General features: G+C 36.9%; 1 protein-coding gene across 1 annotated transcript in view; it reads right to left on the bottom strand.

Annotated features, from left to right (window-relative positions):
* The window catches only part of PCDH15 (protocadherin related 15), a 1,060,244-nt gene that overhangs the window by 179,934 nt on the left and 864,219 nt on the right, over positions 1 to 16,091 (bottom strand). Inside the window, exons 22-23 of the mRNA XM_059881970.1 lie at positions 13,282 to 13,422; positions 11,297 to 11,409 (exon numbers count right to left, since the gene is read on the bottom strand). Of these exons, the coding sequence (XP_059737953.1) occupies positions 11,297 to 11,409; positions 13,282 to 13,422 (254 nt within the window). The remainder of the gene's footprint in view (positions 1 to 11,296; positions 11,410 to 13,281; positions 13,423 to 16,091) is intronic.

Here is a 16,091-nt window from a genome sequence, read left to right as displayed (position 1 = left end):
GTTGAAGGAGTTATTTCATTTATAAAGATGATTATAAGAATAACAACTGCTTTCTTAAGCATGTTTTCCGAACCTAGTAGTTTATAAAGTTCTTTATCTCATATATAAAGTAATTATTGGATCCTGGCTGCAGTCCATGGGGTCGCGAAGAGTCGGACACGACTGAGTGACTTCACTTTCACTTTTCACTTTCATGCTTTGGAGAAGGAAATGGCAACCCACTTCAGTGTTCTTGCCTTGAGAATCACCGGGATGGGGGAGCCTGGTGGGCTGCTGTATATGGGGTCGCACAGAGTCGGACACGACTGAAGCGACTTAGCAGCAGCAGCAGCAGGGAGCTTAGACAACTTGCCCAAATTCAATGAACAGATGATGAGTGTTGCAGCCAGGATTTAAACCTTAAGACCCCATTAATTATGTTATTTTGCTTCTAAAAAAGTTTACATTTACTATCAACAAAATAAAAGTAAAGTGCCACATTATATGTTGTACTTGAACCAAAATTTCTCATAGGCAGAAATGCAACAAAAGAAGAGAATATATAATAACTCTTTTCATAGAAGAGCTTGCTTTAAATTCGAAACAGTGTATTTAAAATGAACTGTTAGAACTTGAGTCCTTTGTTGTTGGAAGACTTGCTTCACTCTGCTCTATGAGCAAATGTCAAACTATACATAACCTTGAAAATGTGAAGGAGAAATTGAATTCCATGTGGATACAGAGAAAGCCTGTGAAACCTGAAATGAAGGATTGTCAGAGTTACTCTTTCAATAGTTAAAGAGGCAAAATCTATTATCTTTGAGGCAAGATATTGGTAGTGCCATAAAAAGACAGGAAAGGTTATCTTCAAGTAAAGTCAGCTCTTATATTGAACAATAAATCTAAATTAAAATAGAAAACATTAGTAATTAAATGATGCTCTCTGAATGTCAGTTTACTTTATATTTTTAGTTTTCATGTAGAGTTCTTTTTCATTCTTTGAAGTCAAGATCAATAGTTTTCCCTAAACTACTGTATTTATTGATTAAAAACCTTTTTTCAAAATTCCCAAGTCCAAATTTGTATGGTTTATATAAGAATAATGGCAATGTTCCTCGATATATGGTAATTTTAATTCTCTTGAATAATAAAATAACTAGAACTGCTCACTCACCATTTCCTTGACCATTATGATAACATTGTTTTCATTCTTCATAGTATATAAATATGGATTTCTGGATTTTAAATTATGCTTTTTCTCTATTTTTGTATATTAGGAAATAGACTTTATTTTTTAGAGTTCTTTATAAAATCTACTCTGTCTTTATTCAATATAAAACCATTTGAGGAACTTATCTTGGAAAAAATAGTACAAAATGTTTTGTATTTTATTTATTATAAGATTAATTCACATTAATCTGCAAAGTATTAATTTTACTTTAATAGGAAAACTAATATGATTATGTTCTTCCTTCAAGGGGTTTTAATTTGTTCAAGAGGTTAATAAAAAGACCTTAGGAATATTTGCCCCTTCTGTTTTATATATATACAAATATAAATTTTAAGTTTCTATTTTGTGTAAATTACATTTTAATATACATAAATCCCTAAAAATTAATATAATAAATATGACATTAAATCATGCAAAGTTTAATAGTCAATGTTGATACACTTCCATTTTAAATAAATATCAAAATATGTCTATATGGGTAACATTTTTTCAGAAAATTTGTAAACAATTGTCTTTGGTAAAATCGTTGGTAAGTTGTATAGGATACTGCATTTCCCATTCAAAATCAATATTCACATTTAGACTCTATGATCTATTCCAGACATGTTGACCTTTCCATGATATTTACCTCTAAAACTCATGACAAGTGAATCCCAGTGTGCTTAAGTCTTAGTTCATCATCTTGAGAAGGCCAAATGCCATTCTGCTAAAAGCTAACTCACTTGACCTACAGGAGTCAATCTAGTCTCAAGTAATGCTATGTGTCTAAACTACTAGTGGGATTTTGATATTTCTGTTTGGATTAAATGAAAGATGTATAAAATGTGTTTTCTGACTATGACAGTAAAAGTATTTTCCAGAAGATCCAAGTAATAATTGGCTGAAAACCTCTTATCAGTTATGCACACATGTGGTAGCAATGAGAGTGCCTCATAGGGCTCTGACTATAGGAAGCACACTTAACCAAGGTTCTAGTTGCTGTGCTCTGCTGTATTTGTTGTTGTTCAGTCACTAAGTTATGTCTGACTCTTTGTGACCCCATGGACTGCAGCACATCAGGCTGCCCTGTCCTTCACTATAACTGAAGTAGCTCAAATTCATGACCACTGAGTCGAAGATGCCATCTAACCATCTCATCCTCTGTTCCTCCCTTCTCTTGCCTCAATCTTTCCCAGCATCAGGGTCTTGTCTATTGAGTCAGCCCTTCGCATCAGATGGCCAAAGTATTGGAACTTCAGCAATACTCCTTCCAATTAATATTCAGGGTTGATTTCCTTTAGGATTGACTGGTTTGATCTTCCTGCCCAAGGGACTCTCAAGTCTTCTCCAGCACCACAATTGAAAGCATCAATTCTTCAGTGCTCAGACTTTTTTTATTGGCTAACTTAAACATCTGTTAATGTTGATGGGAAAAACCAGAGCTTTGACTATGTGGACCTTTGTCAGCAAAGGGATATCTTTGCTTTTTAAATATGTAGCCTATGTTTGTCATATTTTTTTCTGTTTATAAAAAGATCATTTTCCTAAGATCTGCTTATAGATAATGATAAAGAAAAGCAGAGATGTTAAGGCAATTCCCTTCCTGGTTTGACTCTCCAGATATCATGTAGAAACTTGCTAAAATGATACATTAGTCACTCAAATAACACAGTAGGCTAGCATGTTTATTTATGAGCTTTTCTCCCTGTTCTTCACTTGAGGTCAGAATGTATGTGCTTTATATGTTCTTCTAGCCTTACTCTGCTTCCTTCTCATTTCTCTCCCACAGATTTTTCCTCTAATAAAATACTTGATGTCTAATTGTTAGAAGACAAACCTGAATTAACACATGAGCTTAAAGGGATCAAAATTCTAAGGGAGTATTAGTATTTTGAAATATATAAATTAAATTCAAAGTGTTCATGAACATTTACAGAAAAAGTTCTAGAAATGAAGATGAAAATTTTTAAAGGATATTAATATAGAATTTAATATACACATTAAAGTATTCATATATTGACATATTAAAATGAAGATGAATAAATTGAATGCTTAATATATGTTAATTTATGTGGGGACAAAAAAAGAAAAAAGAAATCCCTGACTGTGATAGTTAACCATATTAAAACTAACAATGTAGAAGAGCTTGTCATATGAATTTATTTAACTAGTGTGAGAAACTGGAATTTATACTTCTATTAGTGCGGCAACTACATGGTTACTATCATTTTTTTCTGTTCCACATTAATGTCAGGCATTACCATGTACACAGAGTTCTCTTTCCCAATAAGTACTACCCTAATCAAGATACCTGCTCATAATTAAGAGAAGAGTATTTTTTGTCACACCTCTCCTTAAGGAAGAAGTTTAGCTCAGTTTTATTTGAACTGTAGCAAAACATGCCACCCCAAAATAGACTGCTTTGGTATATTGATTATTTGGGGCAGTAGGTACTTAGAAAATGGCAAATGCAGTGAGAAGCTTTTTTTGAGTTCCCTTATCTCTTCTAAAGACAGATTTTCCAAAAGGAATTCAATCGTCATGAATTCTTTTCAAAGAGTTTCACTGACCAGGAAAGACTGAATCTTTTCACAGGAGGGGAGACTAGAATTGGATAGCACATCCAGGCAAACTCCGCCTGAACTGTCATACATTCCATCTGTTCTAAGGGTCCCATTCACATTTCCTAAAATTATTTACTATCTCCCAAGTGGCCTGCACCTCCCTCCTCATTTCCTATTAAGATTATATTTCATCCAGAATTCTAAAGCTACCTCTTTGAATTATCCATCTTCCTGTGTATATCTCATGTATGCATGAGATACATGTATTTATAAACTTGTTTGTTTTTCTCTTGTTAATTTGTATTTTATGACAAGAATCTCAGTTAATAAGTCTGAAGTTTACAAGAAAAGATATTTTTCCTTCCCTATATAGTTACACTACTTGAAATGACTAAATTATAAAATTGATGAAAGTTCAGAAAAAAATGCATAAAAATAATTTAAAGGAATAAATATACTGAGAATAACCTCAGCATGAAGAATAACTTCCCAATATTCATAGCTATACAAGGATTGAAGAGGCAAATTTCTCACAAATTTAAGTTTCTTAGAGGAACCCAGTCAACTTTGTGGCAAGGATATTAGAGGAATCAAAAATTAAACTATTAGCCTGAATAAATGGTCTTTATGGTCGATTTCATTCATTTCATGGTATGACTTTGAGAATAGAATTTTTATGAGTATGATTAACCTATTTTTCTGTCTTCCAATGAAAATCAAATGGTGAAAAATGGTTTAAATTATATAAGACTGAATATGTTTTAGAGAAACTTAATTGTCTGAATGGTAATAACTCAAAATTTATGATTATTTGTGTAAAGTAGGGGCTAATAATCAGACTTATTCATTGGGAAAAGAAAATGCAGCCAGCTGCATTATTTTGAGAAAGGAGGGTTGCTTCGACAACCAAAGATAAAGACATGCCATTATCTATAAGAAATTTATTTCAAGGGAAGAAAAGAGGGAGAATAAAGAAGGATGATTTATAAATCAAATATAATCCAATAAAAATTAAAAAATAAAAACATATACAGGAAAAATGTAGGATGAACAAAGATAAGCAACTGTGGAAAAGTAATTAAACAATGTGATGAGGCTAAAAAGAAGATACACTTATTTTATCAAAGTCTGTTTTGATACAAGTATATTATATTTCATTTCCCATTAAATTTTTTTTTTTCCCCTAGTACAGGGAAGGCATCTCTCACACTGGGAGTTTTTAATTGCCTGTTTTCAGGGGGAAAAGGTGAGATTAGAATGCCCTTCTTGCATTTATTGTTTTTTTTTTAAGTGCTTTCACCTCCAAATAAACCTATGTCAAATAGCATATTCTGCCATTCTTTAACTCTAACAAAAAGGATAATTAAGGATTAATCACATTGTTTAGCATCTCTGGAAATTTTGTGCATTCAGCTGAGGCAGTAATTGAACCTGAAAAAAAAAAAAAATAACAGAGGGAAGGGGACATATGAAGTTTACACATTTCTGCCTTTATTTCTTTCTCCTTCCCTTTATTTCTCCCTTATTTCTCTTTTTCTTTCTTTGTTTCTTTCTTTCTCTCTCTCTCTCGCTTCCCCTCTCCCTCCTTCTTTCCCTCTTTTTCTTTCGTGAAGGGAAACTGTGTCGGTCTTCACAGCAATTAGAAATATTGTAAGCATTCTGACAAAGATTCTGGTTAACCATATAAAAAGAATATACTAAAAAGAATAAAACACTCTCTCACAAATAGTAGTTTTAAGATGACAAACTGAAAAATATTGTAACATATAATTTTTAAAAAGCTTCTAAAATGATTAATATATTATGGGATTAATCATAACTAGCTAATATGACAATAAATTAAATTTATTGCTCACATAACAGTTCATTGAGGGCTTCCTAAGCAGGCAGCTCTTCTTTAAGCTGAGTTTCAGAGACTTAGGTCCCTTTTATCTTGTATTTCTACAACTGTCAACATATGGATCCCAAAGTTCCTTGGGTATTGTTTCCATTTCACTCACCCAAGGAAAAAAGGTTAATTGAGGCCAAGAAATGGTGTAGACAATATTGTTCCATATTTTATTGGCCATAACTCAGTCACAGGGATCCACTAAAAGTGAGGCTAGGGAAAGTGCTCTAGCTGTATACCCAGGAGGGAGAGGAAAGGATTTAGGAAGCATCCAGGCACTTCTGCTATGCACTATTCCAAAACCTTTAAAAGAATGGAGAAATAATTGATGAAGAAAATAATTATCACCCTTAGGTTTCTTTTTAAAAATAGTTCATTCCACATTTTACATCAAATTTAAGCCTATGTAAAATATAAGTTCAAAAGAGAAGGGGGCCACAGAGGATAAGATGTTTGGATGGCATCATCGACTCAATGGACACGAGTCTGAGCAAATACCAGGATATAGTGAAGGACAGGAAAGCCTGGCATGCTGCAGTCCATGGGTTTGCAGAGGGTCAGACATGACTGAGGGACTGAACAACAACAATAAAATTTACATTTATTCATAATGCAGAATTTTCTATCAGTATTTGAAATGACGTTTGTATTATCCAGGTTTTCTGGCTTTATGACAGAAAACAAAGCAATCCTGTTTAGTATCTAAGTGCTATTAAGTCCATTACGGCAATTATACTGATTCTTGTATAGAATTTTCTTTGTAAACTGTAGGATGCAACAAGATTACCTAAATGCCTTTATGTGCCAGAATAATAAATGAACTTGATAGTCAAGGGCACTATTTGCAATTGTTAGAAATGTTCTTCTGGAAGGTCAAAGAATTCTTCCACATATACTAATGTGACTATTTTAATTTTAGCACCAAATAATTGGCTAGCTTTTCTTCTCAGTTAACAGCGTTATTAATGAAATCTATTTGCAGTTAGTAGTTCTATGCAGAGAAGATAAGAAATGGTAAATTATTCATTGGACAAAACATCCATATTTTTAAAAGTGACATTAAACAAAGACAGTTAAAAAAAAAAATTGTTGGAGCAATGCCCTGATGCAATCCATGATCTTGGCCTTAATTCACAATATTTTAGCTAAAAGAGTTAATGAGCACTATAATGGAGAGGTCTGGAGGGATATATCTATTACTAAGGAAGTGATTTCAAGTGAAAGCACAGGAAAAAAAAAAAGAATAAAAGGACATCAATTTCTGAGTTTATTTAAAGGGAAGGTGTTACACAGTATACTTTTTTCTTCTTTGGGGACTTTCAAAGAAAGACTAGATATGAGGTGAGAAGCTTTAGAGAACAAGAGTGGGACTTTTGTTGAGCTGAAGCTGAGGGATATCTGAACTGACCTAAAATACTAGATACAATTTTTGTAACCATTTGATCTAGGTAAGTGGAGAAATAACTCCGGAAAGAATGAAGGGATGGAGCCAAATCAAAAGCAACACCCAATTGTGGATGTGACTGGTGATAGAAGCAACGTCCGATGCTGTAAAGAACAATATTGCATAGGAACCTGGAATGTCAGGTCCATGAATCAAGGCAAATTGGAAGTAGTCAAAAAGGAGATGCCAAGAGTAAACGTCAACATTCTAGGAATCAGAAAACTAAGATGGACTGGAATGGCTGAATTTAACTTAGATGACCATTATATCTACTACCGTGGGTAGGAATCCCTTAGAAGAAGTGGAGTACCCATCATAGTCAACAAAAGAGTCGGAAATGCAGTACTTGGATGCAATCTCAAAAACGACAGAATGATCTGTTTGTTTCCAAGGCAAACCATTCAATATCACGGTAATCCAAGTCTATGCCCCAAAATGCTGAAGAAGCTGAAGTTGAACAGTTCTGTGAAGACCTACAAGACATTCTAGAACTAACACCCAAAAAGGATGTCCTTTTCATTATAGGGGACTGGAACGCAAAAGTAGGAACTCAAAAAAAAAAAAAAAAAAAGTAGGAACTCAAGAAACACCTAGAGTAACAGGCAAACTTGGCCTTGGAGTACAGAATGAAGCAGGTCAAAGGCTAACAGAGTTTTGCCAAGAGAATGCACTGGTCAGAGCAAACACCCTCTTCCAACAACATAAGAGAAGACTCTACACATGGACATCACCAGATGGTCAACACTGACATCAGATTGATTATATTCTTTGAAGCCAAAGATGGAGAAGCTCTATACAGTCAGCAAAAAAAAAAAAAAAAAAGACCTGGAGCTGACTATGGCTCAAATCATGAACTCCTTATTGCCAAATTCAGATTGAAACTGAAGAAAGTGGAGAAAACCAGTAGGCCATTCAGATATGACCTAGATCAAATCCCTTATGACTATACAAGTGGAAGTTGGAAATAGATTTAAGGAGCTAGGTCTGACAGACGGAGTGCCTATTGAACTATGGACAGAGGTTTGCGACATTGTACAGGAAACAGGAATCAAGACTATGCCCTAGAAAAAGAAACACAAAAAAAGCAAAATGGCTGTGTGAGGAGGCCATACAAATAGCTGTGAAAAGAAGGGAAGCGAAAAGCAAAGGAGAAAAGGAATGATATAAGCATCTGAATGCAGAGTTCCAAAGAATAGCAAGGAGAGATAAGAAAGCCTTCCTCAGTGATCAATGCAAAGAAAAAGAGGAAAACTTAGTATGGGAAAGACAAGAGATCTCTTCAAGAAAATTAGAGATACCAAGGGAACATTTCATGCAAAGATGGGCGCGATAAAGGATAGAAATGGTATGGACCTGACAGAAGCAGAAGATATTAAGAAGAGGTGGCAGGAATACACAGAAGAACTGTACAAAAAAGATCTTCATGACCAAGATAATCACGATGGTTTGATCTCTCACCTAGAGCCAGACAACCTGGAATATGAAGTCAAGTGGGACTTAGGAAGTATCACTATGAACAAAGCTAGTGGAGGTGATGGAATTCCAGTTGAACTATTTCAAATCCTGAAAGATGATGCTGTGAAAGTGTTGTACTCAATTTGTCAGCAAATTTGGAAAACTCAGCAGTGGCCACAGGACTGGAAAAGGTCAGTTTTCATTCCAATCCCAAAGAAAGGCAATGCCAAAGAATGCTCAAACTATTGTACAATTGCATTCATCTCACATGCTAGTAAAGTAATGCTCAAAATTCTCCAAGCCAGGTTTCAACAATATGTGAACCATGAACTTTCAGTTGTTCAATCTGGTTTTAGAAAAGGCAGAGGAACAAAGATCAAATTGCCAACATCCACTGGATCATCAAAAAAGCTTGAGAGTTCCAGAAAAACATCTATTTCTGCTTTATTGACTATGCCAAAGACTTTGACTGTGTGGATCACAATAAACTGTGGAAAATTCTGAAAGAGTTGGGAGTATCAGACCACCTGACCTGTCTGTTGAGAAACCTGATGCAGATCAGGAAGCAACAGTTAGAACTGGACATGGAACAACAGACTGGTTTCAAATAAGAAAAGGAGTACATCAAGGCTGCATATTGTCACCATGATAATTTAACTTATATACCAAGTACATCATGAGAAATGCTGGGCTGGAGGAAGCACAAGCTGGAATCAGGAATGCCGGGAGAAATATCAGTAACCTCAGATATGCAGATGATACCACCCTTATGGCAGAAAGTGAAGAAGAACTAAAGAGCCTATTGATGAAAGTGAAAGAGGAGAGTGAAAACGTTTGCTTAAAGTTCAACTTTCAGAAAACTAAGATCATGGCATCCAGTCCCATCACTTCCTGGCAAATAAATGGGGAAACAGTGAAAACAGTGTCAGACTTTATTTTTTTGGGCTCCAATATCACTGCAGATGGTGATTGCAGCCATGAAATTAAAAGACGCTTACTCCTTGTAAGGAAAGTTATAACAATCTAGACAGTATATTGAAAAGCAGAGACATTACTTTGCCAACAAATGTCCGTCTAGTCAAGGCTATGGTTTTTCCAGTGGTCATGTATGGATGTGAGAGTTGGACTGTGAAGAAAGCTGAGCACCGAAGAACTGATGTTTTTGAACTGTGGTGTTAGAGAAGACTCTTGAGAGTCCCTTCGACTGCAAGGAGGTCCAACCAGTTCATCCTAAAGGAGATCAGTCCTGGGTGTTCATTGGAAGGACTGATGTTGAAGCTGAAACTGTCCACCTGATGTGAAGAACCGACTCAATTGAAAATACCCTGATGCTGGGAAAGATTGAAGGTGGGAGGAGAAGGGGATGGCAGAGAATGAGATAGATGGTTGGATGGCATCACCGACTCAATGGACATCAGTGGGGTTGCAGAGTTGGACACAACTGAGCGACTGAACTGAACTGAAACTCTACTCTTTCTTCAAGAAGCAGCTCAAAACTATGGTGATCATATTCAGACACCATTAAGTGTGTCTCTAACATGCTTCCTTAGTATTTTGACCTTCTATTATTGTGTTTTTACAGTGTATTATGCTTTTCATATAGTCCTTTGCTTCCAACCTAGTTGTGAGCCTCTGGAGTGTAACAACTTTTAAGTCTTTGTCCAGAAGGAGTAAATAGAGAAATACAGTATATAGTGAGTCTCCATCAACCGTTTTTGAGAAAACTGTCTCCAACGGGTCCTGACACACTAATAAAAGTACATTAATATTTTAACTTAATTGAATTTTGAAACATCACAAAAGAAATTATGCTATATTTGCAAGTGAACATTACACAATATACTTTCACTTACATCCAATCATGAAGCAATCATGAACATATAGTAATTTTAGTGTCATTATTTTTTCGATAAATTCTCTTTCTAATACACACAATGAACTGAACTGTGTTCCCCTAAAATTCATATTTGACATCCTAACCTTCAGTGGAATGTTATTTGGAGATGGGGCCTTGGAAGGTATCTAGGTTTAGATGAGATCATGAAGTGGGGGCACTTATCTTGGGGTTAGTGGCTTTGTAGGAAAAGATACCAGAGACCTGCTTTCTTTCACTTTCCTCTATGTCAGGTTATAGCAACAAGGCAACAGTCTGTAAGCCAGGAAGAGACCTTTCACCAGAACCTGATCATGCTGAATCCCTGATCTTGAACTTCCAGGCTCCAGAGCTGTGTGAAAATAATGTCTGTTGTTTAAGACACAGAATCCTTGAAATTTGTTATGACAGCCTCACCTGACTAAGAATATATATACTGACTCTATAGCTCATATAAATGTAAACACACACACATTCTCTCACTCACTGATTATACAGGAAATATCATTTCAGATATAACTCAGAATTAAATGATATAATGTAACTGGCAGCAACAAGAAACTAAATATCTACTTTTTACCACTGAGATAATCAGTTGCAAATTAAACCCCTAAACATAATACTGCATTTTTCAAAGCTAACTTTAACTATTTTAAAGGATCCATTATTCATTAAAGCATTTCTAAAAACTGAAATTTATACTAGATTATCATTTAAGTATATTAACTTTTAAAATAAATATTATGTGAGTTTAGAAAAGAAACTAAAATTAGGTGTGCTTCACTGATAAATTCACATTACATCAATTTTGAGAGGCTAAAAGAAAACAAAACAAAACAGAATAAAAACCTTGTATAGTACAAAACCTGATAATAACCAGTACCTGTATTCCTCTTGTGTAAAGCGTGGGATTTCTCCTGGATGTAAGACAAGAATCTTCACAGTGGCACTGCTGAACATCACAGGCTCACCATCATCAAAAGCAACAATGACCAACTTAAAAAGTAATAAAAACTCAAGTTAAAGATGATTTCAAAGAAGAAGACAAGAGCATAATTTTTTCCATGAATGTGTTAAATTATTGAACTGCCTGGTTCCAAAAGGGGGAGCAGTAAACATTTTCTAATTGCCTATCAAGTAGAAGAGACATGCTAGGATATGCACAACAATCCCACCAGGTAGATGTTATTATTTCCATTTGCCAGGTGAGAAAACTCAAAGAAATGTAGTTAATAGCTTTATGATATAATGAAACAGGGCACTCAAAGACGGTGCTCTGAGACAACCCTGAGGGATGGGATGGGGAAGGAGTTGGGAGGGGGGTTCAGGATGGGGGAACACATGTACACTCATGGCTGATTCATGTCAATGTATGGCAAAAACCACTACAATATTGTAAAGTAATTAGCCTCCAATTAAAATAAATTAATTTTTTTAAAAAGCTAGCAGTAAAATGGGTATAAGTTACTACATCTCTCAAAACCTCTTCTCTCTTTCACAATTCCACTGGTGCCTACAGTGAAAACATGAGACTTTTACAAGTTTGAACACATTTTAAAAGTATTAAGTTCAGTTGCATCAATAGCAAAAAGCTAATTAGCTTGCTTATAAAAAGAAATTAATTTTTCCAGTGAATCAATTGTCTGCAAAATTATACAAAAGAAATACTTCACTTTGGAGGATAAAATTGGAAATCTTCATAGTTTGACACATTTTGATATGCACTCTCTTAAAAACAATTAATTATATAAAACCAAGTTCATACTGTAGAATAATGTTCAAATGATGTGAACTAAATAAAAAGCTTTAGTCTTAAGATTAATATCTGTATATTAATTATTACTACAATAGCTTTTATAATCATCATTTTTTGACTTACTGTATTATGCCAAGAAGAAAAGTTTATTTTAAGAAATATTAAAGTTCAAAACTATGTATTTCTCTAGAATGTATATACTTTTGGATGCTGCAGGTGACTAATCTAAACTAAATCAAACTAGATCATGGAACCACAATCAAGGGTCATCCCGAGAGTCACAATTTGCCTTCAGGTTAATACTTACAAACAGAACAATTATTTCAAATGGAGATAAAATTATGTGAGACAGTGCTCATTGATATTCACAAGGTTAGCTGGTGAAAGTATCACCCCAATGTATGGTCAAAGGCTTTATTCTCAGAGACAAAATCTTTCTAGTAACTACAGAGAATGGAAACAGTCAAGTATTTAATATAATGGATTACTTATGATAAAAGTGAAGGGTAATATTATTTCAAATTTTCTAAAAGTATAATGTATCAAGAAGACATTAACTTGAACCAGCAATTGCCTCTAGGTACTGATTTGAGGAAAAGAAATATCAAGTGGCAAATTATATCTGAACAAGGAGTTTTACAACAGTAAATATCATTGTAACAAAAACTGGAAACAGACTAATTATCCAACAACAAGTTATTAAACAAAAAAAGAAAAAAACAATAGTATATTCATATAATAGAACATTGTACAACCATTTACATATCATTAATAGTGTTCATATACTTAAATTTTAAAAAGTATTATGAATAATACAATCATACAGTCATGCTATTTTTAAAAATTTTGTATGCTTTCATTTGCAGGGAATTTTATCACAAAGATAGAGTTAAAATGGTAAATTTTAACCTCAAGATGAGAAATATCAAGCATTTTTTTACTTTTTACTTAGCTGTAGTTTCTAAGTGCCTATGCAGTAAAAATGTACTGTTTTGTAACTTTAAAATATTAAAAAGGAGAAAAATGGGAAAGTGTATGGTTATTTGTTAAATCAAACTCTAAAACAAAAGTTAAATATCAAATAGACACTATAGAGAAAACACTGAACTGACCTTAAAAATTGTTGTAGGTTCTTCATTAAGATTAACTCGAGTTATTACTCTTCCAGAATCTTCTTCTACATCAAAAATACTTGCAGGATAAGGAAATTGGACATCATCTACCCTATATCTCACACGGCTTGCAGGTAATCCCTAAAATAAAATTATATATTATTTCACAAAATGAAAACAAAATGTAGTGATAATGCAAAACTGATTTGTAAAATAAAGTCATTTAGAAATGAAAAAGGATATTTTAACTTTTCATATTTTCAGATTTAAAATGTAGCAGAACTTTTATTTCTTCAGAATAACTGTCTGAATCAGAGAAGTGTCTTTATTACATGTTATTTAAAATTATTTAAGTAAAAGAATAAATCAAAGGTTTCCTTAGATGTCTTCCCTCCATATTTCTTTAATTATATCAACTTCACATTCTTCTTTGAACATTGTTTCTCTTTAATATTTTATCATCTGAGATCATTATAAGTTATTTTCCTTATTAGAACTCTGTGATGCTCAGAGAAGATAAAGTGTGAAGGATTAAGGTAAACTGGAGGAGTGGGTATGGAAGTAAAAGAAACGTTACTTGCCATCTGTTCTATGCTGTTTACTAGGCAAGCTTATTTTCATAAATCAATTCTTACAACAATCCTTTAGGATAACATTACTACTAATGATGATAGTAATAATAGTAAAATAATGATAGTAAATATCTGTTGGAAGCTTATTATGTGTGAGAATCATACTAAAATTTTTACATATATAGTCTACCACACATTTTTTAAATGAACTTGAAGCTTCATTTAAGTTGGAAGGGTGGTGGGAGGGGCATGAGAGGGGGTAGGGTGGATGGTGGGAGGGTGAGGGGAAGAGGTTGGGAGGGTGCTGGGAGAGGGTGCTGGGAGGGGGGTGGGCAGGGGTTGGGCGGGTGGTGGGTTGATGGTGGGAGGGTGGGGGGAGGAGGTTGGGAGGGTGGGGGGAGGGTGCTGGGAGGGTGGTGGGCTGGGGGTGGGAGGGGGGGTGGGAAAGTGGTGGGCAGGTGATGGGCGGGTGGTGGGAGGATGTTTGGAGGGTGGTGGGTGGGTGGTGGGTGGGGGTGAGTGGGGGGTGGGAGGGTGCTGGGAGGGTGTTGGGAGGGTGCTGGGCGGTGGGTAGGAGGATGCTGGGAGGGTGGTGGGCAGGGGTTGGGCGGGTGGTGGGTGGATGGTGGGAGGGTGGGGGGAGGAGGTTGGGAGGGTGAGGGGAGGGTGCTGGGAGGATGTTGGGAGGGTAGTGGGTGGGTGGTGGGCAGGGGGTGGGAGGGTGCTGGGAGGGTGGTGGGCTAGGGGTGAGCGGGTGGGTCTTTTCAAATTGAGGCATGACTCCTAGGGATGCGCTCGAGTTTGTTTTAACATTTTAACAAATAAAAGTTGGCAACTTCTCTGAGGCAACACGAGCCGGTCCCTGAGATCCCCTTTGCAACTTGAGATGAACCCCAAGGTTCCCACCGCAACTCGAGAAAAACCACGAGATTCTCCCCTCAATGTGAGATGAGGCCCTTTCCCAGAGCAGTGTCTCAAGAGAAACCCCACGTTCCCTCTTGAAATGCGAAAGGGTACTTGACACCCTTGATGCAACTCAGGAAGGTCCCTGAGATACCCGTCCCCACTAGAGAGGAACCCCGAGTTTCACGCCACAACTCAAGAAGAGCCCCGTTTTCCCCTCCTCAACTCGAGATGAGGGTCGATTCCTCTGCTTCATTGGGAAAGGAATCCCAACATTGCCATCGGCCCTCAGGAGGAGGCCGGTCTCCCCTTGAAACTTGAGCGCATCCCCAGGAGTCGTGCCTCAATTCGAAAAGACCCGATTTCCCCAGCCACTCCAGATAAGCCTGATTCTCCTGCACTGACTCGACTGGAACCCCGAGGATCAACTCAAAACACGAAGGTAGGTGTGACAGCTCCGTGGCACCTCGAGAAAAAGCCGAAGACCACTATGTCCACTCAACAGGAAGCCTGACACGTCTTTTACACCTCGAGAGGGAAGCTGAGTTCCATGTCTCCACACGAGACGAGGCCTGAATCCCCTGTTGAAACTCCATAGGCACCCCAAGATTCATGTCGGAACTGGAGAGGAACCCTGAGGTTCCAGCCTCAACTCAAGATGAGGCCCTATGCCCCTGCACTGACTGGAGAGGAATCCCGAGAGGCCCCTCACAACTCGAATGGAGACTTAACTTTCCTGAGGCAACACGAGCGGGTCCCTGAGGTCCCCGTCCAAACTCGAGAGGAACTCCAAGTGTCCTGCCTCAACTCGAGAAACCCAGGAGATTCTCCCCTCAATGCGAGATGAGGCCCCTCTCCACTGCAGCGTCTCAAGAGAAATCCCACCTTCCTCTTGAGCCTCGAAAGGGTACTTGACACCCTTTAGGCAACTCAAGAAGTTCCCCAACATACCCGTCTCCACTCGAGAGGAAACCTGAGTTTCCTGCCACAACTGAAGAAGAGTCCTGGTTTCCCCTCCTCATCTCAAGATGAGGGTCCATTCCCCTGCTTCATCTGCAAAGGAATCCCGATGTTCCTGTCGCACCTCAGGAGGAGGCCAGTCTCACCTTGAAACTGGAGAGGAACTCCAGGGGTCATGCCATTGTTCGAAAAGACCCCGATGTCCCCATCCAGTCGAGATAAGGCCTCATTCCCCTGCAACGACTCGAATGTCACCCCGAGGATCAACTCATGACACGAAGGGAGGCCTGAGAGCCCCATGGCACCTCTAGAAATAGCCTCTGATCCCTACCTCAACTCGACAGGAGGCCTGACACCCCTTTTCCACCTCGAGAG

The sequence above is a fragment of the Bos taurus genome, chromosome 26 (assembly GCF_002263795.3).
Source record: "Bos taurus isolate L1 Dominette 01449 registration number 42190680 breed Hereford chromosome 26, ARS-UCD2.0, whole genome shotgun sequence".
In the NCBI taxonomy this organism is placed as follows: domain Eukaryota; kingdom Metazoa; phylum Chordata; class Mammalia; order Artiodactyla; family Bovidae; genus Bos; species Bos taurus.
The sequence above is the reverse complement of the archived record's forward strand: the minus strand, read 5'-3'. Positions and strand labels throughout refer to the sequence as shown.